This window comes from Corticium candelabrum, chromosome 14 (genome assembly GCF_963422355.1).
Source record: "Corticium candelabrum chromosome 14, ooCorCand1.1, whole genome shotgun sequence".
In the NCBI taxonomy this organism is placed as follows: domain Eukaryota; kingdom Metazoa; phylum Porifera; class Homoscleromorpha; order Homosclerophorida; family Plakinidae; genus Corticium; species Corticium candelabrum.
Genome location: NC_085098.1, coordinates 4839146 through 4862894, shown reverse-complemented (window position 1 = coordinate 4862894; position 23749 = coordinate 4839146). Strand labels below are relative to the sequence as shown.

The 23749-nt window shown below is 43.0% G+C and overlaps 4 protein-coding genes across 5 annotated transcripts; 2 read left to right on the top strand and 2 right to left on the bottom strand.

The window, feature by feature from the left end:
• Positions 1-9: 9 nt before the first annotated feature.
• LOC134190327 (uncharacterized) lies at positions 10-1286 on the bottom strand. The gene is made up of 2 exons (XM_062658781.1): positions 1229-1286; positions 10-1164 (listed from the first exon to the last, which is right to left on the bottom strand). Exons 1-2 carry the CDS (start codon positions 1284-1286, stop codon positions 53-55), a joined length of 1170 nt encoding a protein of 389 aa, XP_062514765.1. The 3' UTR covers positions 10-52.
• Positions 191-18281, top strand: LOC134189450 (unconventional myosin-VIIa-like). Of its 2 annotated transcripts, XM_062657724.1 has the most exons (51): positions 204-267; positions 2369-2499; positions 2598-2729; positions 2805-2885; positions 2947-3021; positions 3746-3930; positions 3991-4112; positions 4519-4778; positions 4997-5065; positions 5132-5216; positions 5283-5359; positions 5423-5608; positions 5666-5748; positions 5811-5889; positions 5955-6086; positions 6156-6288; positions 6355-6464; positions 6597-6725; positions 6793-7041; positions 7630-7809; positions 7897-8094; positions 8168-8245; positions 8475-8729; positions 8798-8995; positions 9325-9459; positions 9525-9605; positions 10060-10196; positions 10277-10394; positions 10462-10590; positions 10758-10931; positions 11058-11300; positions 11458-11625; positions 13475-13719; positions 13783-13952; positions 14018-14193; positions 14250-14501; positions 14567-14657; positions 14791-14882; positions 14946-15007; positions 15069-15128; positions 15187-15285; positions 15355-15463; positions 15515-15629; positions 15686-15757; positions 15828-15937; positions 17325-17443; positions 17501-17567; positions 17634-17753; positions 17816-17899; positions 17950-18078; positions 18143-18281. In XM_062657724.1, the coding sequence occupies exons 2-51, from the start codon at positions 2491-2493 to the stop codon at positions 18260-18262; spliced, it is 6582 nt and encodes a 2193-aa protein (XP_062513708.1). In that variant the 5' UTR covers positions 204-267; positions 2369-2490; the 3' UTR covers positions 18263-18281. The 2 variants fall into 2 exon arrangements, with proteins under 2 accessions (XP_062513709.1, XP_062513708.1); XM_062657725.1 differs by lacking the exon at positions 2369-2499 and having other exon boundaries at positions 191-267.
• Positions 18234-20423, bottom strand: LOC134189454 (nudC domain-containing protein 2-like). Its single transcript, XM_062657729.1, has 5 exons — positions 20361-20423; positions 20093-20310; positions 19976-20024; positions 18511-18662; positions 18234-18447 (listed from the first exon to the last, which is right to left on the bottom strand). Exons 2-5 carry the CDS (start codon positions 20276-20278, stop codon positions 18376-18378), a joined length of 459 nt encoding a protein of 152 aa, XP_062513713.1. The 5' UTR covers positions 20279-20310; positions 20361-20423; the 3' UTR covers positions 18234-18375.
• LOC134189453 (small ribosomal subunit protein uS3-like) lies at positions 20414-23657 on the top strand. The gene is made up of 4 exons (XM_062657728.1): positions 20414-20483; positions 20610-20929; positions 21199-21386; positions 23421-23657. The coding sequence occupies exons 1-4, from the start codon at positions 20454-20456 to the stop codon at positions 23591-23593; spliced, it is 711 nt and encodes a 236-aa protein (XP_062513712.1). The 5' UTR covers positions 20414-20453; the 3' UTR covers positions 23594-23657.
• The last annotated feature ends 92 nt before the right edge of the window (positions 23658-23749 follow it).

Genomic DNA, 23749 nt, shown 5'->3' with positions numbered 1-23749 from the left:
TCGGAGTGTGTATATGCCATGCTACGATTTATTGTTGTGTCTATCTGTCCAGCTACTCTAATCTTATGATCACGTGACTGAGAACTGTTAGTACTATTGGAGCGGAGAGTAGACTCGAAGTTGCGGTATTTGCGGTATTCAGAATCGTAGAAAAGCCAACGTGTTGTACACGCGTGGCGTTGACGGCTGACGTTTTCTCAATCTTGTCTTTAGTAGCAGGCTGTGATGCAATAACCGAAGTTGTCGTTTCTGTGTCCTGGATTCTAGGTTTGTCGTGTGCGACGTCTTTGAGGTGTTCGTTTGCGTTGTTAGAGCGGACGGAAACGGTTTGCTGAATAGCCTTCCCGTTGCGTTTCAGACCACGTAGTTTCTTGGCGCTTTTCGCTGTTTCCCTCTGCCGTTTGCCGCATACAATTGTAATTCCATGACGAGTTATTCGGAGTTCTGGTCGGTCGTTGAGCTGCGGTTGTAGACTGGTCTTGTCTAGCTTTGCGTTGACAATTTGACTTACCGTTCGCAGAGTTGCTAGGTTGGAGACCATCTTGTCTAGTTGTTTTGACAATTTAACTCGTCTGGTCAAGGATTTCAAATTGGCCTTCCTTGTGCGATTGCCTTGAGAGGAAAACCTTGTTAGTACATCTCTATGTTTCTTCGATGTGAGATCTGGAAGAGTTTTTCGAACGTCAATTTGGGTTAGGAGTTTGCCAAGTGCTTGGAGCTCATGTTTACTTGCGGTGTCAAGGTAAGAATTGACACCTAGCCATAGAATGAAGTTACGTCGCAGCGCTGCTGTTGATGCTACACTGGCGACATCTTTCTTTTGCCGGGGAGGAATCCGATTAGAAGTTGTTTGAGCTTGAATATTGTTGTGCTCGTTTGAGGATTCGTTGAATTCGCAATGGGCCAAGATTTGCTTGTACTGCTGCTTGATTTTTGCCTTCAGTGGACGTTCGATTATTAGATCAAGAGAAGTACCGTCTTTCTGAAACTGCTGAGAGTGTGTGGTGTGGTCCGATGACGACACTGGCTTGATCTGATCTCCAATTTTGTGGCGATTCAAAGGACTCGCTACCAAATCTAGCACGTCTTTCGGTGACAGGCGATGATCCACTACGTTGTGTAGGGTCGTACCTCTCGTAGCCGCCACTGGGTCAGTTTCAAGTACTGCATAATTAACCAAGCAAAATCTAGGCTGCTCTTATTTACTGTTGGAATGCTAGGTACTCACCGAGAATCAGCGAGGCTGTAATGGCAATCCAGACAAACATGTTGTAGAGCTTCCACATGTCAAGACTTGGAAAGCGAGCGTAGACCGGTCGAGTTCGCCCGGAGATAGGATGACACTTGCTTACGATCAGTCGTCGGCAACGTTGTTTCGCAAGGCAACTATCTCGACAAGAGGATCGACCGAGAAGCTGACTCTTCAGCTGCGAACGCGTCGTTGCTACCGGCGAAGTTGTCAAATTACGAGAATCTGACAGCAGCTAATTAGAGCCAGAGTGCGAGGTTTCTCGTCTGGCAAGTGTACAAACGTAAGCCCGGTTCACAGTATTGACGCTGACGCTGGAATAGGATTCATTTCTAGATCTATTCCAGCGTCAGCGTCGTACTGTGAACTGGGCTTTAGTGTAATGCTGCTAGCGCGGAATACTCACCTGGTGACATAGCCTAGTGTAATTTGCATGAGCACGTGGTCGAGCCTGGAAATCTGGTTTTCCGTCGGTTTCTCATTTTGTTTGTGAATTACTGTGGATCATGTGGTTAACGTGACGGTTCCTGAATGTGTTCACGTCCGTTTCCTGGGTTAGAATGGTGCAGACGTCACTAGACGAGACTGTAAAAAGAAACTGTTAGCTAAAATGACGGCGCTTAGGAGTTTTTCGAGTTGCCACGTGCATAAGGTGAAATCCTAGCAGCTTAACGTTACGTAATGTATGAGAACTGCCTACACTGTTACTGTCAACAATTGCAAGTTAGTGCGAACAGATACCCAAGACAGAATGAGCACACAGAGTCTGAGGTTGAGAAAGGTAAATTGTGCAGATGTATCGAAGTACTCTATTCTTTGAGAATTTAATTGAAAATAATGAGGAACCACCCTAGGCGGTATAACCACTGAAAATCGTACAAGAAACGATCCTACTGTAGTGCATGGGGCGGAATTGCTAATGCTAGAAATCAATTTTCCCAATTGTTGTCATAACAGGCCCTTGTAGAAAGAAATTAATTGTATAGCGGCTTTTGTTGTACGAAAATTTATGTATTTTATATTTATTTATTTTGATTTAATTTATATATACCTGCATGCAGTGTTTGGTGTCGTACGTGACATTGGCCACTAGTGCCGTGCTGCTGCACTTATTCTTAGATCTCTTTTGTGGTGTTGGTTTTCTGCGACATGCACGTGCATTCTGGCACCGACGCATGCGCAAACGCGCGTGGACAACAAAATAGGGGCGGAGCCCAGGGAGAGTGGGCGGTTTGCAAACAATGTCCAGAGTAAGTTTCAGACACCGTTTGAATTTGTATATTACGCTTGATAACAAGTAGTACAACTCTAATTATCGTTTCACATCGCTTCTGCCTTGATGGTACAGACTGTCGTTCCACTACCTGGCGAATATGTGTGGTACGATCCAGCACAGAACGGAGAATTCGACATTCCTGTCGGTGCACAAGTAAAGACGGTTACAACGGACGGTATCGTGTTTAGAACAGAAGAGGGCGAGGTAAGGTCTTATCAATTAATGGGTGTGGACTAATAGTCGAGACATGGTAGTGCAATCACAACCCTAATATTTTAGGATGTATCTCTTCCAATTATTGATGTTGAGACGAGGTTGAAATCGATGCATCAGAACAGCGTCGAAGGAGTGGACGACATGGTACGGTCACTGTCTCGATTTTGTTGGGAAAAATAATTGGGGACTTGGTTACTTTGTTCAGATCGATCTTCATGATGTACATGAGGCTGGGATAATACGTAACTTGAGGGTTCGCTTTGTGAGAGATGAGATCTACGTACGTGTACAGTACAGTGAAGGTGTAGTTGTATACCTTACCAATTAGTCAAAGATACTGTGTAGATGCGATGTCTGCATGCTTAGGTATGTCTACAGTATTATACACCATAAAACAAAATGTTTGCCAAGTGTTTGCCATTTGTACGTGTGCATATGCTTGAGTGCGCATGCTTGCTTGTTTGTTTCTTTGTGTGTTTGTTTATTTATGTATTTGTTTATTTGTGTATTTATTTGCTTGTCTATTTGTTTATTTGTTTGTCTATTGGTCTATTTGTTCATTTGATTGTTCTTATTTCTTTTGGTCTATTTGTCCATTTGTATTTGTTTATTTGTTTGTTTGTTTGTCTATTGGTCTATTTGGTCATTTGATTGTTTATTTCTTTTTGCTATTGTTCATTTGATTGTTTGTTAGTTTATTGGTCTATTTGGCTATTTGTATTTGTTTGTTAAATTGTTATTTATTTGTTTGTTTGTTTACTTGTTTGTGTTTATTTGTTTGTTTATTTATTTGTTTATTTTTGTTTATTCGTTTTTAATTTTTAATTCGTCTATTTGTTTATTTTTTGTTTATTTATTTGTTTGCTTGTCTATTTTTTGTGTTTGTTTACTTGTTTATTTGTCTATTTGTTTATTTGTTTGTGTGTGCGTGCGTGCGTGTCAATTTTCATATTCACACATCAACCTTCCATATGTCACGATCAGACTCTGTTCTCTCATGCTAGACCTACACCGGTACCATCCTGGTAGCAATGAATCCCAACAAACGAATGTCAATCTACGGCATGGATCACGTCCGAAAGTATCGCGACGCGAAGCTCCGCGACCATCCTCCACACATTTACGCCACTGCCAATGTTGCCCACTCAAAGATGGTGAAGAGCCAATCAAATCAATGCATAATCACAAGGTATCCACAACAGAGACGTTAGAAATATTTAATTACATTTTAATTTATCGACGTGAGTAGTGGAGAGAGTGGAGCAGGAAAAACAGAGTCCACAAAACTAATACTGCAGTTCCTTGCGGCTCAAAGCGGCCAGCATTCTTGGATTGAACAGCAGATTCTAGATGCAAACCCAATACTAGAAGGTACGTGTACAGTAATTCTTCCATTAAACGCCGTCATCAAATAAACGCCTCCCTTGTTTAAGCGCCGCAGCTGAGAGTACAGATAACTATAGACGCCGTCCTCAAATAAACGCCACGGTTGAGAGTACAGATAACTGTAAACGCCGCCCTCAAATAAACGCTACAGCTGACAGATAACTTTAATTAAACGCCGCAGCTGAGAGTAATTAATATTAATAATATAAATGCCGCCCTCAAATAAACGTCGTTCTCGAATAAACGCCCCCGTTCAAACGCTGCAGTTGGAGCCCTGGCTAAAAGTAAATGTTAACGCCGCTGCGTTTAATCGAAGAAATACGGTATGTTAAATATTATGATGTGTGTCGTTGTCCAACCATTATTGATTAACATACAATTTCTATTATAGCGTTTGGAAATTCTAAGACTGTGCGTAACTACAATTCGAGCAGATTCGGCAAATACATCGACATCCATTTCGATGAGTTCGGTGCAATCCAAGGTGCCAGGATCGAGCAGTATCTGTTGGAAAAGTCGCGTGTCGTCTCTCAGAATGAAAACGAGCTGAACTACCACATTTTCTATTGTATGCTGGCTGGACTGAGAGAGGAAGATCTGACGGCATTGCGATTAGTTCGTCAAGTAGAAGAGTATGTATATCTAACAGAGGTATGCACTGTAGTGTGTGTATGTGTGTGTGTGTGTGTGTGTGTGTGTGTGTGTGTGTGTGTGTGTGTGTGTGTGTGTGTGTGTGTGTGTGTGTGTGTGTGTGTGTGTGTGTGTGTGTGTGTGTGTGTGTGTGTGTGTGTGTGTGTGTGTGTACTAGACTGCATACTTGGAAACAAAGAGACATAAAAGTGTTGATGACAACTGTCCTTTCTGTGCAGGGCAGTTGTCCGCCTCTAGCATCTCTGCACACTCAGGAAGAGTGGCAAGGAATATGTAGAGCTATGAAAGTTGGTCATCAGTCTGTACTTGACTAGAGTGTCAGATTGCTTGTACTCTATTAAGTAATCGTCTAGGTCTTGATGTTCAAAGAAGATGAGATGGAGAGTATTATGAAGCTACTTGCCGCCATTCTGCACATTGGGAACTTGCGTTTTCGAGGTACGCACGCACGCACGCACGCACAAAGATATACAGACACAGTGAAATACATATTTTGGTCTTCAGCTCTTGAAATTAGAGGTCTCGATGCCTCTGAGATCATCAGTCACGATACGTGCACCGTCGCAGCCAGCCTACTTGAGGTTCTCGTATACGTACCATCGCAGTCTTCAGTATTCCAAAGTGCATTATCACGATGGTTATAGGTTGACGAAGCTGGTCTGAAACAATGGTTTACCTACAGATCAACGTCTGCTCACAAAGACACAAGCGTGTCTCCACTAAGCATGAAACAAGCAGAAGACGTACGCGATGCCTTTGCCAAGGGCCTCTATTCTCGACTCTTTCAGTGGATCACTGATAAGATAAATTGGAGCATTTATCGACCAGAAGTAACCAAATAATGACACAGACACATTTATAACTAACTTGTCTTCTCATTATAATAGAAACTGCGTTTGAAGAGTGACAAGCGACTGTCACTGGGAGTGCTTGACATTTTTGGCTTCGAAAATTCCGATCTGGGGAACTAGTGAGTGCGGAGTCGTCGTTTTGCGACATCGTTTCATCGTTTCAAATGTTCGTGAATTACAGTTTTGAGCAAATGTGTGTCAACTACACTAACGAGAAACTGCATCAGTTCTTTCTACGCCACATTTTCGCATTGGAACAGGTCTTACACACAAGTGCAAAGCAAATACGAATGGGCACTCACTCGTGCTTTTTTTGCATTGACAGTCAGAGTATGAGACAGAAAAGATAAACTGGTCTCGAATACAATTTGTTGACAACCAGATTGTGCTTGACTTGTTGGCCATGAGACCAATGAATATTCTAGCACTCGTTGATGAAGAGAGTCGCTTCCCGAAAGTAAGAATCTGCTATCATTGAACGTGTAATCAGTGAATATCAACATCAATATGATTTTGGTGTAATTAGGGAAGCGACACGTCTTTGCTGGAAAAACTAAGCAAAACTCACGGCCAACATTCATACTTTATTTGTCCTCGTCCAAATAGCTCAAAATTTGGCATCCAGCATTTTGCCGGGCCTGTCACGTATGACTCAACAGGTTTGTCTGTACAGAATAGATCTAATATGCCTAATTACTCTGTTATTCATTGATAAATAAATCCAGGTTTTCTGGAAAAGAATAGGGATACCTTCAGTAAGGACTTGATTCGTCTACTGAATTTGAGCCAATCGCGATTTTTGCAGAAGCTCTTTGAAGAAGACCTAAGGGGCATGGTAAGTACATCGAGCATCACTAGCACATATAAATGACAAAATAAATAAATTAATGTCCTATATTAAAGTGAATAAGGATGTATCAGTGTGTGCATGCTGTCCGTGAGTCGTGAGTCGTGTCTTGTCATTCAGACGTTAAAAAAACCACCAACGCTGGCAACACAGTTCAAGCAGTCACTGGCAGAATTGATGACCATCCTCAGTAGTTGTGAGCCATTCTTTGTCCGCTGCATCAAACCCAACATTTTGCAAAAGCCCATGGTTTGCTATGATACTATGTCACATGATAGGATATGCTCGCATGTGATGGACTGTCTCATGTGTCTAGTTATTTGATCGGAAATTGTGTCTCCAGCAGTTGCGGTACTCGGGAATGATGGAGACGGTAAAGATTCGTATTCTTGGTTATCCGATTCGATTGCCTTTCCGTCATTTTATTGATCGGTACCGCATCTTGCTTCCCGACCTGGTGGCCAAGTCACAGGGCACGGACTCGTATACACTGGCTTGCAAGATGGGACGAGTGCTGCTAGGAGACAAGGACTGGCAGGCTGGACGAACAAAAATGTTCATCAAGGTACGATTATACTTCATGACTAGCTAACTTAAACAAGAACGGACGAATGGTAGGAGACAGATAAATGGAGAGAAATAAACATAGGAAGACAAAGAGTTTGAATGAAGGAAAGGACAGCTAGAAAGTTCGCTGTAAGTATGAAACAAAAAACTAAATACAAACTGAATTTTTTGTAATCCCTAACACAACGTATAAACAAGTAATGAGTGAAATAACACACTCAACAGTTACTGCCTTCAGAACAAATAGTAACACTCTCCGGTTTCACAGAACTTGATATCTATATCTATATCTATATCTTAACGCGCGTTGTCCAGTTCACTACACGTTGATACAGTACGCAGGCAGACAGACTAAAACAAAGAAGAACGACAGCTCAACATTCAGAATAATAAGAAACAAACTAGGATTGAATCGTCAGACATATATAGAACTACAGATGAACACGTAGACGGACTTACAATTAGACCAACAACCCAACAAAATGACAACATGGCAAACGGACGGAGTGCATGATTACGACCTTCAGGTTATTAAGTTAATGTCGGTACACTGTATGCCCACATTTGAAGACTCGATTTACTGCAGGAGACAGAAAATGTGATGCTAGAAAGAGCTAGAGCTCTCATAATCGAGACGAGCGCGGTGAAAATTCAAAAGGCAGTCCGCTTCTGGATCTTCAAGCGATACCTGGCAAGAGTTCGGGCGGCAATCATCGTCTTACAGAGAAAATGGAGATCATTACTAACGAGAAAACGCTACATAAAGGTGGAATAATAAGCGTGCACATTTTGTCCATTTGTATAGTTGAGTGTATGTATGTACACATGATTGCTAACACCGTTTGTTGTATAGATGAAGATCGGATTTCGACGTCTTCAAGCCATCGTCCGTCAACGGCGTCAGCGCAAACGGTATTTGAGCATTCGGAGAAAACTAATCGCAGTGCAGTCTCGTTCGCGAGGGTTTCTAGTGAGAAGAGAGATCAATATGAGACATGAGGCCGCTATTCGGATACAGTGTCTAGTTAGACAGTGTCTGGCCAGAAAAACGGTTCGTGTTTACAATTCATACTTACCAAGACAATTTGGTAATAAAGGTCTGAAATGGATGTGTTGGTATGCAGTATCACCGTCTGTGCGCTGAGGCTGGTATAGAAAGAGAAAGGCTACTCAGGGAGCAGAGACTGAAGAGAGAACAAGAGGTTGTATATATGTTACTTATAACAGACGGAATAACGTGTATGGTATAACACAGCACACACATTGATGAGGAGCAGTTTATATATATATATATATATATATATATATATATATATATGTATGTATGTATGTATATATACAACAAAAAGGCAGGCAGACAGGCAAATACAATTAGACAAACACAGAGTGACAATCTGCTGCACAATTGAAAGTTACTTCTCACAAATGCAGGAGAGAGAAGCCGCTGAAAGAGCTCGCCGTGAACTAGAACTGCTAGCTGAACAAGCCGCAGTAGAAGAACGGAGGAAGAAAGAGGCAGAGGAAAAGGAGCTTCAGAAACGAGAAGACGAAAAGCGGCAACGTGAAGAAGAGGAACGTGCAGTAAGACAACGCGAAGAGGAGGAGGAAAAAGCGCTCAAAGAAGAAACGAATCGTCAGAGAGTAGCAGAAAGAAACTACTCTACTGCCTTCATAGGAGAAGAAAAGGCATCAAAATACACTATTTCTGAAAACTTCGGTATTAACTTTACTGTTTTGTGTACAACTCTATTCAGGCGTTTGGGTTTGCAACACCTCAACTACAGAAGCGTGTTGTAGATGCTCTTCTTGCTGGAAGCTCTACTCTCTTTTCGCCTTTGCCTGGAGCCCTGGAGGCATCGCTAAACCTGTCACCAGTAGAGGGACTCACTTTGGACGTCAACGAAACCGAAGACGAAACCGAAGAATTGGAAGTCGCAGTAAAACCTAGCAAGGTAATTGAACGGCTAAACGATTTACTAATAGAAACGTTTCCAGCACAACAACACAACACGAACACTTGAGCTGTTGCTTGCCTCATGATTTGCATCAGTTCTGAGCGTTTTTGCAAATAATAGTAAAGATGGGAAAATCAGCAACCTTATCAAAATTGTGATTTTTATTGGCTACTACGTACTCCTTCCTACTCACTGTGTAGTGAGATAATGTTAAAAGGTACCCCGTAGTACATGTACGTACTATATCAGCATGGTACGCGGTACTACAACTGCAAAGTACCGCTAGTTAGACATACGGTCAAAGTAACGTTAACATGTGATTTCAGGAAGAGGAGAAAATGAAATACAAATTCAGTAAGTTCATGGCAACCTACTTCCAGCATCCGTCGACGTGTAACGGCTTTGTACGGAAGCCACCACCGCGAAGCCTTCTCTACATAAGAGACGAAACGCAGAAAAAGGTAGAGGACAACACCTAGCCATTTGAAAACGCACTAAACACCGTACTGTCTGTATGTTCGTTTAGGCTGCTTCACACCTCTACGTCTGCATCATGCAGCTTATGGGCGACCGCCCAGAATCAAAGAGAAGACCACAACAAGAAACAGTAAGAGAATGGCGAACGTTGTGTCACTATTCGGAGCCTCACTGACTGGAACCGGTTTAAGTCCTGCCGTTGTCCTTTCCCGCAATTCGCTAATTTATGATGACGCTTTAGCTAAAGTTGAACCAATCATAAAATAGCATGAAATCAGGTGGTCACACTTGTTATACGGGCAATTGCCTAAGTCTCGCAAACCAGACAAGAGACACCGCAAGACGAACGACTACGGCGCGGCAAAACGCGGTCACCAGTGGTTTGCCGCGCCGCGTCGTGGAGGTGAGCGGAACATATTGTGAACCCAGCTTTACTTGTACAGTACCTACGTTAGCCATAATAGTTAATATTAGACAATCATGGGAACGTGTGGGACTTGGATTGGGTTCCAGTCGAACAGTTGGCCGCCAATGAAATTTTCATTGCCGAATTGTCTAACATAAAGTGGTTGATGTTAATGAAGGAGGCTGCTACAATACTTGGCCAGATCCGATTTCATCAGTTAAGAGGGACGCAGTTCTTGTTGCCAGCTTATCAGCTCAGTCAACTGGACAAACTTCACTATATCGTTGGTTATGGCATCTTATATCCCACCTTGAGGTAACCCGTATATACTAACAGTCGTTTATCATGTAATCACTTGTTTGCAACAACGTCGCATGCGTGCTTGCTCTCTGTAGAGACGAAATATACAGTATCATCTGCAAACAGCTCATTAACAACTCGAATCCTTCAAGCAAGGCACTGGGTTGGATTATTATGTGTCTTTGCCTCGGTTGTTTTCTTCCTTCCTCTCGAGTAAGTCTACGCATACTTTGTTCCAGTGCTGTTTCCATGAAACGTGCTGATTGTTTCGCTTTTGTAGTTGTCTCCGTATCTCGTTAACTTCATCCGCTCGGGACCGCGTGGCTACGCTCCATTCTGCGAGGAACGTATGAAGCGAACGCAGGAGAAAGGAAATCGCTACTGGCCTCCCAGCTTTGTAGAACTGCAGGTATTATGCTATTCGAAATATTGACTATTGACGCTTGGAGAGTACCGGATTACTTTGTGTGTGTGTGTGTGTGTGTGTGTGTGTGTGTGTGTGTGTGTGTGTGTGTGTGCGCGTGTGTGTGTGTGTGCGCGTGTGTAACGAGTGTGTTGTGCCGTTATTAACTATAGGCTGCCAAATCAGGAGAACTGTGCAAAGTTCCCGTCTCTCTCATGGACGGTCACGTCAAATCCGTCTTAATCGACCCCGCCACAACGGCTGGCGAGCTGTGCAAATTAATTGCCGACAAACTCAACCTGAACGACACATTTGGGTTCTCAATCTACTGTTCAGCATTCGGAAAGGTCACTATATATTTATTTCTTCCCGTCCACTCGTCTAGCAATCCGTCTTCCTTTCTTGTCTGTCTTTTTACTATCAATGTTTACCCATGTACGCCGGTCGGAGCCTCATGCGCGGTATCACTGCAGGTTTACAACTTGGGTTGCACGCATTACCACATCATGGACGCCATATCTCCTTGTGAACAATTCGCACGACTACAAGAAGCAGGGAGCATCGAAACACAGCTGCAGCGGCATCCGTGGAAACTGCTACTCTGCAAGGAAATTTTCGTACCGTGGCACGACACGGCCACCGATCCGGTAGCAACCGACCTCATATACCACCAAGTCATTCGAGGCCTCAAATCAGGAGAATACCCCTGCGAAAATGTAGGAAATCACAGACACGAGCCAGTCGATCGCTACCGCGTCGTTTGCATGGGTGTCTCTCCTGCTGATGACATTCAGAAACGACGCGGCAGGCATTGACTGCTCTAGTCAGAGGGTATATCGTATATGTTGCCTTATAATTCTCTGACTTATGCAGCAGGAAGAGCTGGCCGGAATACTAGCTTACCAGTACTACATACAACACGGAACAGGCCTCACTACCAAACGTCTGCACGGCAGTATCGACGATTTTCTGCCGACGACCGCTCTGAACGAGATGCCTGTCAAGAAATGGGCTGGCATGGTCAAAACCAAACATTCGAAGGTAAGCCGAAAACCCGTTGCTCAGACGCAAGAATAAAGCCTTGTTTAGAATATGACTGACGCTGACGTTGACGTTGGAATAAAGCCAACCCCAGCGTCAGCGTCCGTGTCAACATTAAAAGATGCCGCCTCCGACGAGGCGGTCTCTTTGAAGTTAGTAAGTCATGGTTCACTATGTATGTGCCGTCACTACAGCGACGCGGCGCGGTAAACCCCTGGCTGCCGACGTCATCCGCGCGAACGTGTTGCCGCGCTGCAGTCTCTGTTCGCAAATAACATTGTTGCAACTGTGTCCTTCGTCTGGCTGCAGAGCCATGGTGTTTACAGTACCCGGATAAACTTAACCACGTGATTTGCTGCTAAATTGTGATTGCGCCAAGTTCAACGGAGGGTGCGGTTTTCGGCAGAGATAGAACACTAGCCTCACATTTGAAGCTTGCCGCTTTGCATGCTGCGCAGCATTGTTCGCAAAGTTATCGTTCCGTTCATTTATGATGAGTGGTGTGCTGCTTGTTGCCGCTCAGCTGAACGGCACATATTGTGGAACAACAGACTTCAAGCAGGCTTAAAATTTAGTTGTTTGACAGGAGCACGCGCACACACCAATTTTTGGCCGGTAACCGCTTTTCTTTGTGAGATTAAATTATAAATTTTAAAACTTATGCATTTGTAATACTTCTTGGTACATGAATGAGTTTGTTTGGATACGACTTTGAGGAATGTTGGATGGTTGTATGGAATGAGGTTCAATTTAATGGGTACATTGCTGCGCATAAAAGTTGATACTAATAATCTATACTACTAAAATTGACAATGTTTAATTGTATATATAAGATGATAGCCGGTTATACCGGATCACCCCATGAAGCTGAAATTGGGGTACCGGTGTAACTCGGCATGGGTAAGAACATAGGCAGGGTGGCGTCAGTCTCCAGCTTTAGTATTTCTTCCATTGAGATGCCACAAAAGAAGGCGACTGCCCTAGGCCGTCGCACATCTGTTGTCAAGAGACAGAAACCCTTGAGGAACCAAGAGACACCAGAAAACGTGATGGAAGGCTGTCAGCCAACAGGGAGCACGCCACGCAAGCACAACAGGAAGAGACCCCAGAACAGCGTAAAAGAAGGCTGTTGATCGGCCACCAAACACGCTCAAAGAGAGTCAGATATCTACAGACCGTGACGTGTGTTGCCATTGTGCTACTCTCTTCATACTGCTAGGGCTCAGTACAGTTGCCAGTAAAAGTGCAGCAGATACAATTGATATGGTGAGAAATAAAACTTCACTTTAAAATCATCATTGTTGAAGTCTCAAATGAGGTCATTCATTATGTGGCATCAGTTCTTGGATGCTCTATAAATTCATCATTTTTAGCTCCATCAGGGAAGTAGAATCACTCAACGGTGTTAGCTGCAGAGACTCTTCACAGATTATAAATAAATCAATTGGAGACTTTGCTAGTAGCTCTATTTCTGAGAATGATAGAGACCATCCAGTTATAGCTATCGAATGAATGAAAAGACCATCATATGTTAGTCGGTGGGGGTGGGTGGGTGGGGTGGGGGTGGGTTTACAGCTTTTCTCTTGGGTCTAGTATATTACACCAGGTATTCCTGTGTGTGACATAGCACCAACAATAAGGAAGAATGCCCACAGATACATGTATAGTTGTAACTTGTCACCTGCTAATATAGCCCATGCAAAGAACGAGTTCAGAATCTAGTAAAACATAAAAATAAAACGCGCACGAATGTTTGAGCATACAACTCCTATCAAACAACTAATTTTATTCTTGTAGCCTATACTTATCATTTATCTGTACATTCCTACTGCAATACATCTCTGTATAGGCAACGTACGTTCACAAAAAGATTCCTTCAGCGGATGTGAAAAAGGAGTTGGTGGCGTTTGCACGGTCTAGATGGCGTCTCAAGTTTTCTCGGATTTACCCGGTTCAAGAGCAAAGCGGTCCGGCCAGCCAGAGCAGAGAAAACATTCGTTTGGCCATCAATGCCGACGGTGTGTCACTTGTACGGCAAGACCAGTCGGTCATAGTTGAGTGCGCCTACCAAGAAATCGTTCGAGTTGAGCGCAGGTTGACGACAAAATAGTCTCAAAATTTTCTCGATGTCTACTAAATCATTATCTTTTACTGCAGTCATAAGGGTACGCCTCGTAATGAGTTCGTTGTGGTTTCATTGAGTAAAGGTGAATGGCAATTCCGGTCACCTCAAGCATCCGAAATATGCCAACTGGTCAATAATTTCCTGGACGGTCTCAGTGACCGTTCACGATACGGGATAGCACTTAGAGATACCATAGAGAGTGGTGAGCAGGCACAGGCATTTACTCACCGATAACAATAATTCACTAGCTTTACTCTGTTGTAATAGAACGAGCACTCAAAGTCACCAAGGGTGATCTCATCATACTCGAGAAACCGTTTCTCGACGTCCAGTCGCAGCGCTGGTTGAGATGTAGCTGTGCAAGAACCAGAGAACAAGGAGAGTTCCCCATCGACAGCATCTACGTGCTAGCCACCGTAGACAAACCAGATAAACAGACAACTGTAAGCACACAACCAACTGCATGTGTCTATCACTTGGTAACGATAAGATATTTTAGGCATTATTTGCCAAACTACCGTCAGAAACGGCACAGAATCTTTTGTTAGAGGCCCAAAGGAAGACTTCGAGCGGTGGCTTCCAAAGGAAAGTGACACGAAAAATGGGTCAACAGGAAGTATCGAAACCCATAACGGTGGCCATGCTGCACACATTGGAGGAATTCTCTCGAGAGCACTTTTATATAGAAATCCACAAGAAGACAAAAAGCAAAGCAAGTAAAATGATGAGGCCAGTATGGATGTATTCCAAGGTAACAGACATGTGTCCAAGTGTGTTTTTTCCTCGTGCACAACAACACGTCTTTCTGGGATATAGGAACCAATCAAAACTCCACTGATGAAATCTCTTGTCAAGAAAGACGGCCGGCCAACAGAGGTAGGACTGAAGGCAGTCGAGATGTTCCTTGATATCCTACCTACCTATGCACATGCATCGTCAGTTTCGCTGGTCTGCCTTCTGTCTATTCTCTGTCTCACTCTTGCTTCTGTTTCTATCCTTCCTGCCACCTACAATCGCATCCATTTCTTGACTCATCCCACTTATTCTTCAATTCTGTGGAGACTACCCAACAAGGAAGGCCGCAGAAGGCACAGAACTGACAGACGACCTATTTTTGTCGCCCATCAAATATGTAAGTATAACAACCGAGTCATACATATACAAACATTCGTAGACTAAGAGAAATGCCTTGAAGGAGGAACTTCACGATGAAACTTACTGCCAGCTGGTGAAACAGTTGACACACAACGAAAACAAGTCACTCAACATTCGTGCTTGCGCTAGCTTGTACACTCATTTACGTCTTGTGCTAATACAGGAACAGTGAAACGAGGGCATGGGAACTCATGTGGCTCTGCACGGGTCTCTTTCCATGCAGGTGAGATGCACGTCCATACTATACATCGTAATGTTTTACGACCATGCTTTGTAAGTAGCAAAACGCTTTGGCAAGAAATCGGCATATTCTTTCTTTCCCACGTCCAGCATTCACCGGTCGCTAGAGAATGCCAACGAAGGCTGAACGCAACAGTAAAGTGAGTCAAACTGCTTCGAGACTAAACGACCATACACGACGTTGGTAGTCAATTCGGTTTCTGTCCCAGGTCGGGAGAAAGCAGACAGTACCCGCCACATTTGGTGGAGGTCTTAGCCATTCAGATTGGAAACACACGCTGCTATCATAAAATCAGCTTTCCCAATGGAAGCCAGAAGGTACTTAATGCTTTTGAAGGATACCATTGTAGTTAATCTCTGCTGTGTCAGACTGCATTCACTGGTTCACGAACAAAAGTTCGCGAAATGGTGAAATGCATAACATCAGATCTCAAGGTACAGCAGCCTCAGTGCTTCGACGTTGTGATGCAGCTCGGCGACGACGGTGAGGTTAACAACGTTCAGTGATAGTGTCTAATGGACAAACGTTTGTCACTACAGCACATGCGATACCCGGCAACCCATTCTTGCTCGACTATCTCCGTCAGTTTGCTGCTGAGCAAGAAGGAAAGGGTTGGCCTTGAGGGTCTAACGTTGTTCCTCGGTTGTAGCCTAAATGTGTCTTTGTCTGCTGCTTGACTAGTTGAAGGGTCAGTCGACTCTGCATATCAACTTGTCATGGTCAAGAAACTCTGGTTTTCGACCCGTATTGGAAAGGAGCCACTAGTCGACCAGTTATTTCACTTTCATCAGGTTAGTCACACAAAACATAGTAAATATTTGTGCCTGTACACAAAATGCACGAACAGAACCGACACATAACACGACGATGGGTACGCAGACAGCCAGATGAAGAGACAAACCTATACGGCTACTGTAAAGCAAGAAATTTTCGGTGGCAATGTATTTTCGGTAATTTCAGTATGGCCTATAAAGTACCTAAATTAAATCTCTACCTAAATTTGTATACATAGTGTCAAGCTTGTGATTACTAGTACGTACTACGTAATGCACATGCACACCTACTATTGTGTTGTGCAACTGTGTACCGTATTTTTGATTAAATGCCGCCCTCGTTTAAACGCCACAGCTGATAGTACACATGAAATATAAACGCCGCCCTTGAACAAACGCCACATTTCATCTATTGCTCGTATTGTGAAGGAAAAATTGTAGGACTTCTCAGGAGGCATACGTGAGGCAAACGTTTCATTAGACTACTCGGATACCGTTTCATTACATGACGGTCTCAAATTGTGAAATGTGTGTACAGTACCAGTAAGTTAAACGTTATTCTCTTGAAAATGTGTCAAACCTACAGCATGACACTCCTAGAACACGGACAGAGAGCCTTTAACAAATAAACAATGCCCTTGTATAAACGCTGCCCTAGTTTAAATGCCACAGTTGGAGCGCTAGCAAAAAATAAATGCAGTACAGTAAATGTAGTTCTAGTGTACTGTGCATCCAGCCAGGAGTCTCGAACTTCAAGAAGATTTACCAAAAACACATAACTACAAAAACGAAATTTTCAGGAGGTACACCAAAAATTTTATGCCACCGAAATTTCTGGTTTTACAGTAATAAGGCAAAACAGGAGAAGGACAGACAGAGACAAACAAAGAGGTTGGACATCAGAACAATACATGAGAAAGACAATTATCCTATAAATTTTGCTTATGACCGTCATTGAACTGACAGTACAAGCCAGTGGTTGGTAAACTGAGAAATGGAGACAAAAATCATGCAAAAGCGGTTACCTATGGAGTATACTAAAACACTGACAGAACGATACAGATGGATACGTCAATGCTCGAAGAGAATCTTCAAAACAGAAAGACAGATGCAAATGCATCAACAGACAGTTGCCATGCACGCATGTGCACGCACGTACACACACACACACACACACACACACACACACACACACACACACACACATGGCACACACACACACACACACACACACACACACACACACACACACACACACACACACACACACACACACACACACATGGCACACACACGGCACAGATACAGTAGACACTGCAAGACGAGAGCAAACCCAGCAAAACAAACGTCTCTACACAACTCTATTATGACTGCCTGTACCAGTCTTGATAGTACGTGTGAACAGGAGCTTCCAAAGTACCTCCAAGGGTATCACAAATGCTCAATTACTCAGTGCCCCAAAATCGCAGCACTTCTCTACTTGATCAACTACGGCCGCTCGATGACAGTCTTTTCTGCATTCGAGTAAGTACAAACGATCCCATTAACTTTGTCTGCAACCACACAATCGTTGATCGACAGGACTGCTCTCACACAGCTTGTTCCCACAACGTTCATCGCTCAAATGAAGATCATTGATTGGAAAAAAGTTAGAACACTGAATAACTTCGATTAACACGTATATGGTGCTATACATTGAGTAACAACTGTCTAGCATATTCGAGAAGAATTCGGCAAATTGCCAGCGACCATGACCAAAGCACAGGCACAGACCGAGTTTCTCCGCTCGATCGCACAGTTCCGGACCTTCGGATCGGCCTTCTTTCCTGTTCAAGTAAGAACGAGGAATCGTGCTGTTGTAAATCATCTACTGACTTGCATGCCATTTTCACCTAGCAATCTCTTCTTCGACAAATGCCTTCACTTGTCATTGTGGCAATCAATGCCAAAGGTGTTCATCTATTAGCGCCGGACACGAAGGTTAGGAAAGACTATTTCTACACCCAATTTTTTTCAATGATGTTTGACAGGATCTGCTGAAATCGATTCCCTATCCGGACATAATGAATTGGAGCAGCGGTAACAACTATTTCCACTTCAGTACGGGTGACATGACCCGAAGCGGTGCGGGCTTTCAGTTTCTCTGTGAAACAACACTCGTATGTACACATTCCACACTACGACGCAAAAATTATTTCTTAACGATTCGAGCTGCCTTTGCAGGGTCCCAAGATGGATGACCTTATATCCAACTACGTAACAGTACAAAAGAATACGGGTCACGATACAAAGCGGGGCCGGAAATCGAACCAAAAACAAGAGCAAAGTACGTGGACCAACTAGACATGAATCACGAATCGTAGAGAGATAACTCAATTTAAAAACTATGTTTCATTAATATTAACGCATTTTGAGGATTTTTATACATTGACTGACTGTTGATTGAAAACAGAGTGTTATATGTCGGGAGCGCCACCGTCAACGTAGTTACCCGATATGTCAGCTCCACTAAAGTCGAACCCAGGATGCTGCATAAGACAAACACAGTCACTATACAGTGATTTGATGTGTAGCATGCCATCATAGCTCACCTGCCGCTGGAATTTTTCCAAAGCCATTTTCTTCTCCGTCTGCATTAGTGTCCACGGATCCATTTCAAACTGCTCTTTCAGTAGTGACTTCCAGCAGTTCTTCGCCTCTCGGTTTGATTTCACGAGAGCCACTCGCACGAGTTGTTGGTCTTCTAAATAGTAAAGCAGAGTCAATAGCACTTTGTGATGTCATCACCTGATTAATAACTATATAGTAAATGGTTGCAATATCTCATCTGGAAGTAAAGATATAGACCTCATTCTATGATGTTATCTTGCATATATTGAATTTTATATGCAGCATGACTAAATTAGCGACTGTTAATGATGATATGCTAAATGTGTTTGCAGTGTTCAAAATTTCATGGGTGACGTAGTCGTAATTTTGGCAACCTCACAAAATATTTAGTCATCAAGGAGTTCAAGACTTTTACATTTCATTGATATCAAATAGTGATACTGATTGTTCTGGCAAGTAGACGAAATCTCAGGACTTCAGAGATGTCACTCTCACTCTGACCTGAGTAATTTCACTATTCTACTCTACAGGATAGAAACAATAATTTATTGGGTCCACCATAACTGGAGTGACTTTAGTGGTCAGGATGGCAACCTCGCTGGAATAATAGGTTGTCACATGAACTCAGTTAGTCATCAAATGACAGCTTGGTGACCACTTTTCAAACACTGTGTTTCACTCTGTATGTTAATTGACTTACTAAAAATTAGCTTCACTTACTCAGAACAGATTAGTTGGAGCTGGCTCTTTCTCACCTAACTCACTGGCCAATGGCATCAGCGGGCCTCCAAAAGTATGAGGACAGCACCTAGGATTATAATATTTATAAAACTATGCTAACATTATAAAGGCCACGCCTACTAATAGTGAGGAAAGGACCCACCCAGGCCCCTATTGTGCAACACCACTGCACTGCCTTCTTAATAGGCATTTCATATTGTAGGGCGACTGAACATATATAAAACAGGTACAGTACAGACACGCATGATGCTAATTAATTCATGGCATGACTTATTAGGGTCTATGGCATAAACACACAAACTGAAAACGGATCCCATCTCATTAGAAACAGACAGAGAAAACTTCACTAGACACTCTAGTTATCTCTGGCCAATACTACATAATGTCCTTGTAAAATAATGCGTAAACTATTGCACAATATTCATTTAGCTTCACTAGTCACGAAGCTCCACCCTACAGTATAGTCTGTATTCCTAATTTGCTCAAGCAACAAGCAGTTCCATCAATGTGGAAAAGTAATCACTGGCATTGCATTCCGAGAGTTCACAGCATGTATGAACAAGAATGTACAGAACACTACATTTCATTGGATGTCTACATTTTCCATGCACAAATACATGCCTCTCTCATTTCCGATCTAACCTAATTATTTCGTTGCCACACCGAGAACAACTACACACAGTATTTATTCTAATGTCTCCATACCTAGGGTCCAGACACTTTCTGTTGTCAGAATAGTGCCATACAGGTGACCCTATATATACCAATAAGCCAACCGATTAATTTCTATTAATTTCAACTTGGACAGTTGGTAAGTCCTACTTTGAATATTTCCTTCCCTCGTACAGACAGAGAGATTGCGTTGGGTTTGATGTCGCACTTGACGTCTCTGCTTCGAAGTCCCTTTTCAACAGGCACGTTGATGACGACTTCTTCTATAGTCTGGCTCCAACTGCCCCACGGTGTGTTCGCAGTCACAACTCCAGCCTTTTCGTCGAAATGTGACATTCCAAATCGTGAATATCCCACAAAATAATTATCTAAATTTAAAGCATTAAAAAACAATTACAACAAATGATGTATCAGATACCTAATCCAATGTACAGTAGAAGAACTCGAGTTTCAGTTTGGAGGCTTTGCTATAGACATTGCGCATGCGTCATATCGTCCGTAGGTGTTCAGCATGGCTACGATTATTAGCAAGAAAAGAAAGGTGAGCGCGTTTATGTGTATTCTTCAACTGTTTGCAGAAAGAAGGGCCTTTCAGTAATTGTATAGAAGCAGTTACTTGCCGTTGTGATGACGGATTGATGTGATATTCGTGGATTTGTGTTCGTAGTTTGTTGCTGACGGCGTGTTCAAGGCAGAACTGAATACTTTCCTTATGCGCGAGCTGGCGGAGGATGGATACAGCGGTGTGGAGGTACGAGTCACGCCAACTAGGACAGAAATTATAATCCTCGCAACTCGCACGCAAAACGTCTTGGGAGAGAAAGGTCGACGAATCCGGGAGCTGACCGCCGTCGTTCAGAAGCGATTTAGCTTTCCGGAAGGAACGGTGGAGCTGTACGCGGAGAAGGTTGCGACACGTGGTTTGTGTGCCATAGCTCAGTGTGAATCGCTGAGATACAAGCTGCTGGGAGGATTGGCAGTCAGAAGGTGAGCGAATGGATCCCTAGACTAGACTTTGGTCGTTAGGCTTTCAGCACGGTCTTGTGACATCACACACACACACACACACACACACACACACACACACACGCACACACACCACATACACACGCACACACACACACACACACACACACAAACACAGAAACAAACAAGCAAACAAACAAACACAGACTTTAATTAGGTAGGTAGTTAATAACTAAGAAATATGTGGGCTTGAAGGCGTGTCTGTATGTTGATATCTTTTTGTTTTGTAGAGCTTGCTATGGTGTGTTGCGATTTGTAATGGAGAGTGGTGCACGTGGTTGCGAGATTATCGTCTCTGGAAAGCTTCGAGGACAACGAGCAAAGTCCATGAAGTTTGTGGACGGTCTAATGATCCACAGTGGACAACCCCGCACCGATTACGTGGACCAAGCCGTCAGACACATCGTGCTTCGGCAAGGTACCTTGATTTCTCAATAGATTTGTGATTATAGTTATTAATGCAGCGTATGTAACTATTTATTTGGGCTATTACTACTAGGTATAGATTTAAGTTAGGAATTACTCTGTAAGAACATACAGTGAAGTTAGTTTGGTATGACGCAGGAGTCAAGACACTCACGAATAGAACGATCTTGTAATATGCTCATGAAAAGTTACTCTTTAGTTGAGATAGGCCGTCTACATCACTTTCGCGGAACAGATGTCACCCACATGTAATCTTAACGGCAGTGAAAGCAGCGACGAATCCAAGTAGTGGCATACAGTAACGTTTTCTCGAAGTCTTAGAAACTGTACAATGCATTGAACTATGCAAGGGTGCGTTTCTTTCGGCGTCTGGAGCAAACCTACCTCAGAGACAACATGCGCTAAATGCTGATCATGTGCGATAGGTGACTCTGACGTCGTTATCTAATGACGTAGGATTATGAAACTAATTTTCCCGGAAGCACAGTTTTATGAGTTTTGAAACTGTGATGTACTCCCTGATCCAATCATGTCTGGCCTCTGACGAGGTCAAAACGTAGGCTATATATTGCATCATGTTCCTCTGCAAGAGCCATGTTTTCAAGTGTGAATGAGGCGTCTGTGCCTCAGCTTGAGCTGGGTTTTTATGTGGTTTAATTAACTGCTAGGGTAAATCAGCAACGTGTTTGAAGTGCGAGAACTTGGATGTCAACGGTTGTTGTGCGTTTTTGACCAGAATGACGGCGCGTCATGCCACAGCAGGTGTGCGATTCGATTGGTTTAGTTATATAATATGTTAAGTGGATGCGTATTGATTAAAGGTTAGAGAGGTGTGAGTTTTGTTTTCTGTGAGTTCTTTCTACGAATTTCTAGAGATTTTTTTGTGATTATGGGCGGTCGGTTGCTGTGACACGTGATGCTAATACGGAGTTCCGGAGTTATGGTGTTTAGATTTGGGCAACATATGGGTCGGTAGTACCATAAGGGCTAGGGTATACCAAATCATCTCGGGAATACATATTTTGTATCATTTTGGTTGCATTTGTATTATTACCGTAGTTAATTCGAATGCATGTGTTCTGTAAACTTAGACTTTGACTATGCATTTATAGAATCTGTACAGTGAACATACTCGTATAACGATAACTTCTATATCGATATTAAGTTCAAGTCGATTCAAGTTCAACTCCAATGTCCAAGTCACAGCCTGACAGGAGGACACAGATGTGATCTGCAAGGATAAGCCTAGTAGCTTGTCGCTGACGTTCATCAAATGGTATTGTAAATGGTACAGTGTCAGCATTTGACACCTACTTAGAATCTTCGCCGGGGTTCTTGCTAGTGTCCTTTCAAGCGTTGTCAGCGTCATAATGTAAACCAGCCTTCACACTGATACCTGAGAATACAAATATTTACCTTTATGCCAATATTTTATAACAATATTGCAGTAGACCTCGCTAATCTGAACAGCCTCGTGCCAAGCCCTGTTTGGAGTAATGAAGATTGTTTGGATTAATGTAGCCTTGGGGTCCAGACCATGCCTTGGACATCCAGACCATTGGCGCATGTATGTTTCTACGTACATCTTACAGCTGCAACGACTAACATACTTCTAAATAATGTGCCAGTCAGGATTTAAAATAGTCAGAGATGTGCATTTGGTGAAAACTAGGTAACTGCTTATGGCAGCAACCTGGATCAGGTGGCCTGATAGGATCCGGATATGCAAGGCAGGGCGCCGAAGATAATTTGGATTAGCGAGGTTTCACTGTACCCTATTTTGATATTTACAGCTGCTACGAAGCTTGCCTCTTTCATTGTATAGCAATATCTATTGATATTAAAGTGGTAAAGTAAGATAAGTATAAGAGAGTCAAACTCGGGGTATATGATATACGCAAAGGTGTCAGAGATAACATTACCTCTATATCAATAATACCCACATAACAATGTGTAAAACAGGAATATTGTTATATGGGGTATGTTGACTGTAATTGGGGTAGTGTGACGTGTTGGTTGTTTACAGGTGTGTTGGGCATCAAGGTAAAGATCATGTTGCCGTGGGATCCAACCGGCAAGACGGGTCCGAAGAAACCACTGCCCGATAATGTTGCAATTGCTAATCCGAAAGAGGAGGTATTACCACAAGGACCCGGCTCAGAGCACAAGGGACAATCTAAATTAGACGCAAGCTACTAGTGTTTGCTAGAAACTGGTTTTCCAATAGAGAGATTGAAAATAAAGTGGAAATTTGTTCGTGTCAGATGCTGTGTGTGACAGTTGAGCTGAGTCTGTATGATTGTTGTGGGGGGTATGCCCTCTTGGGCTGTGACTGGCTCAGACTAATAGAAACTC

Coding starts and splice junctions, on each gene's coding strand:
- LOC134189454 (XM_062657729.1), bottom strand. CDS start 20,278: ATGTCACATTTCGACGAAAAGGCTGGAGTTGTGACTGCGAACACACCG. Junction 20,025..20,092: donor GAGGGAAGGAAATATTCAAA/GTAGGACTTACC, acceptor TGGTATATATAG/GGTCACCTGTATGGCACTAT. Junction 18,663..19,975: donor AGAAAGTGTCTGGACCCTAG/GTATGGAGACAT, acceptor TTTACTATTTAG/AAGACCAACAACTCGTGCGA.
- LOC134189453 (XM_062657728.1), top strand. CDS start 20,454: ATGGCTACGATTATTAGCAAGAAAAGAAAG. Junction 20,930..21,198: donor GGAGGATTGGCAGTCAGAAG/GTGAGCGAATGG, acceptor TTTGTTTTGTAG/AGCTTGCTATGGTGTGTTGC. Junction 21,387..23,420: donor ACACATCGTGCTTCGGCAAG/GTACCTTGATTT, acceptor GGTTGTTTACAG/GTGTGTTGGGCATCAAGGTA.
- LOC134190327 (XM_062658781.1), bottom strand. CDS start 1,286: ATGTGGAAGCTCTACAACATGTTTGTCTGGATTGCCATTACAGCCTCG. Junction 1,165..1,228: donor TACAGCCTCGCTGATTCTCG/GTGAGTACCTAG, acceptor TTAATTATGCAG/TACTTGAAACTGACCCAGTG.
- LOC134189450 (XM_062657724.1), top strand. Junction 8,996..9,324: donor TCGCAGTAAAACCTAGCAAG/GTAATTGAACGG, acceptor ATGTGATTTCAG/GAAGAGGAGAAAATGAAATA. Junction 13,953..14,017: donor TAGAGATACCATAGAGAGTG/GTGAGCAGGCAC, acceptor CTGTTGTAATAG/AACGAGCACTCAAAGTCACC.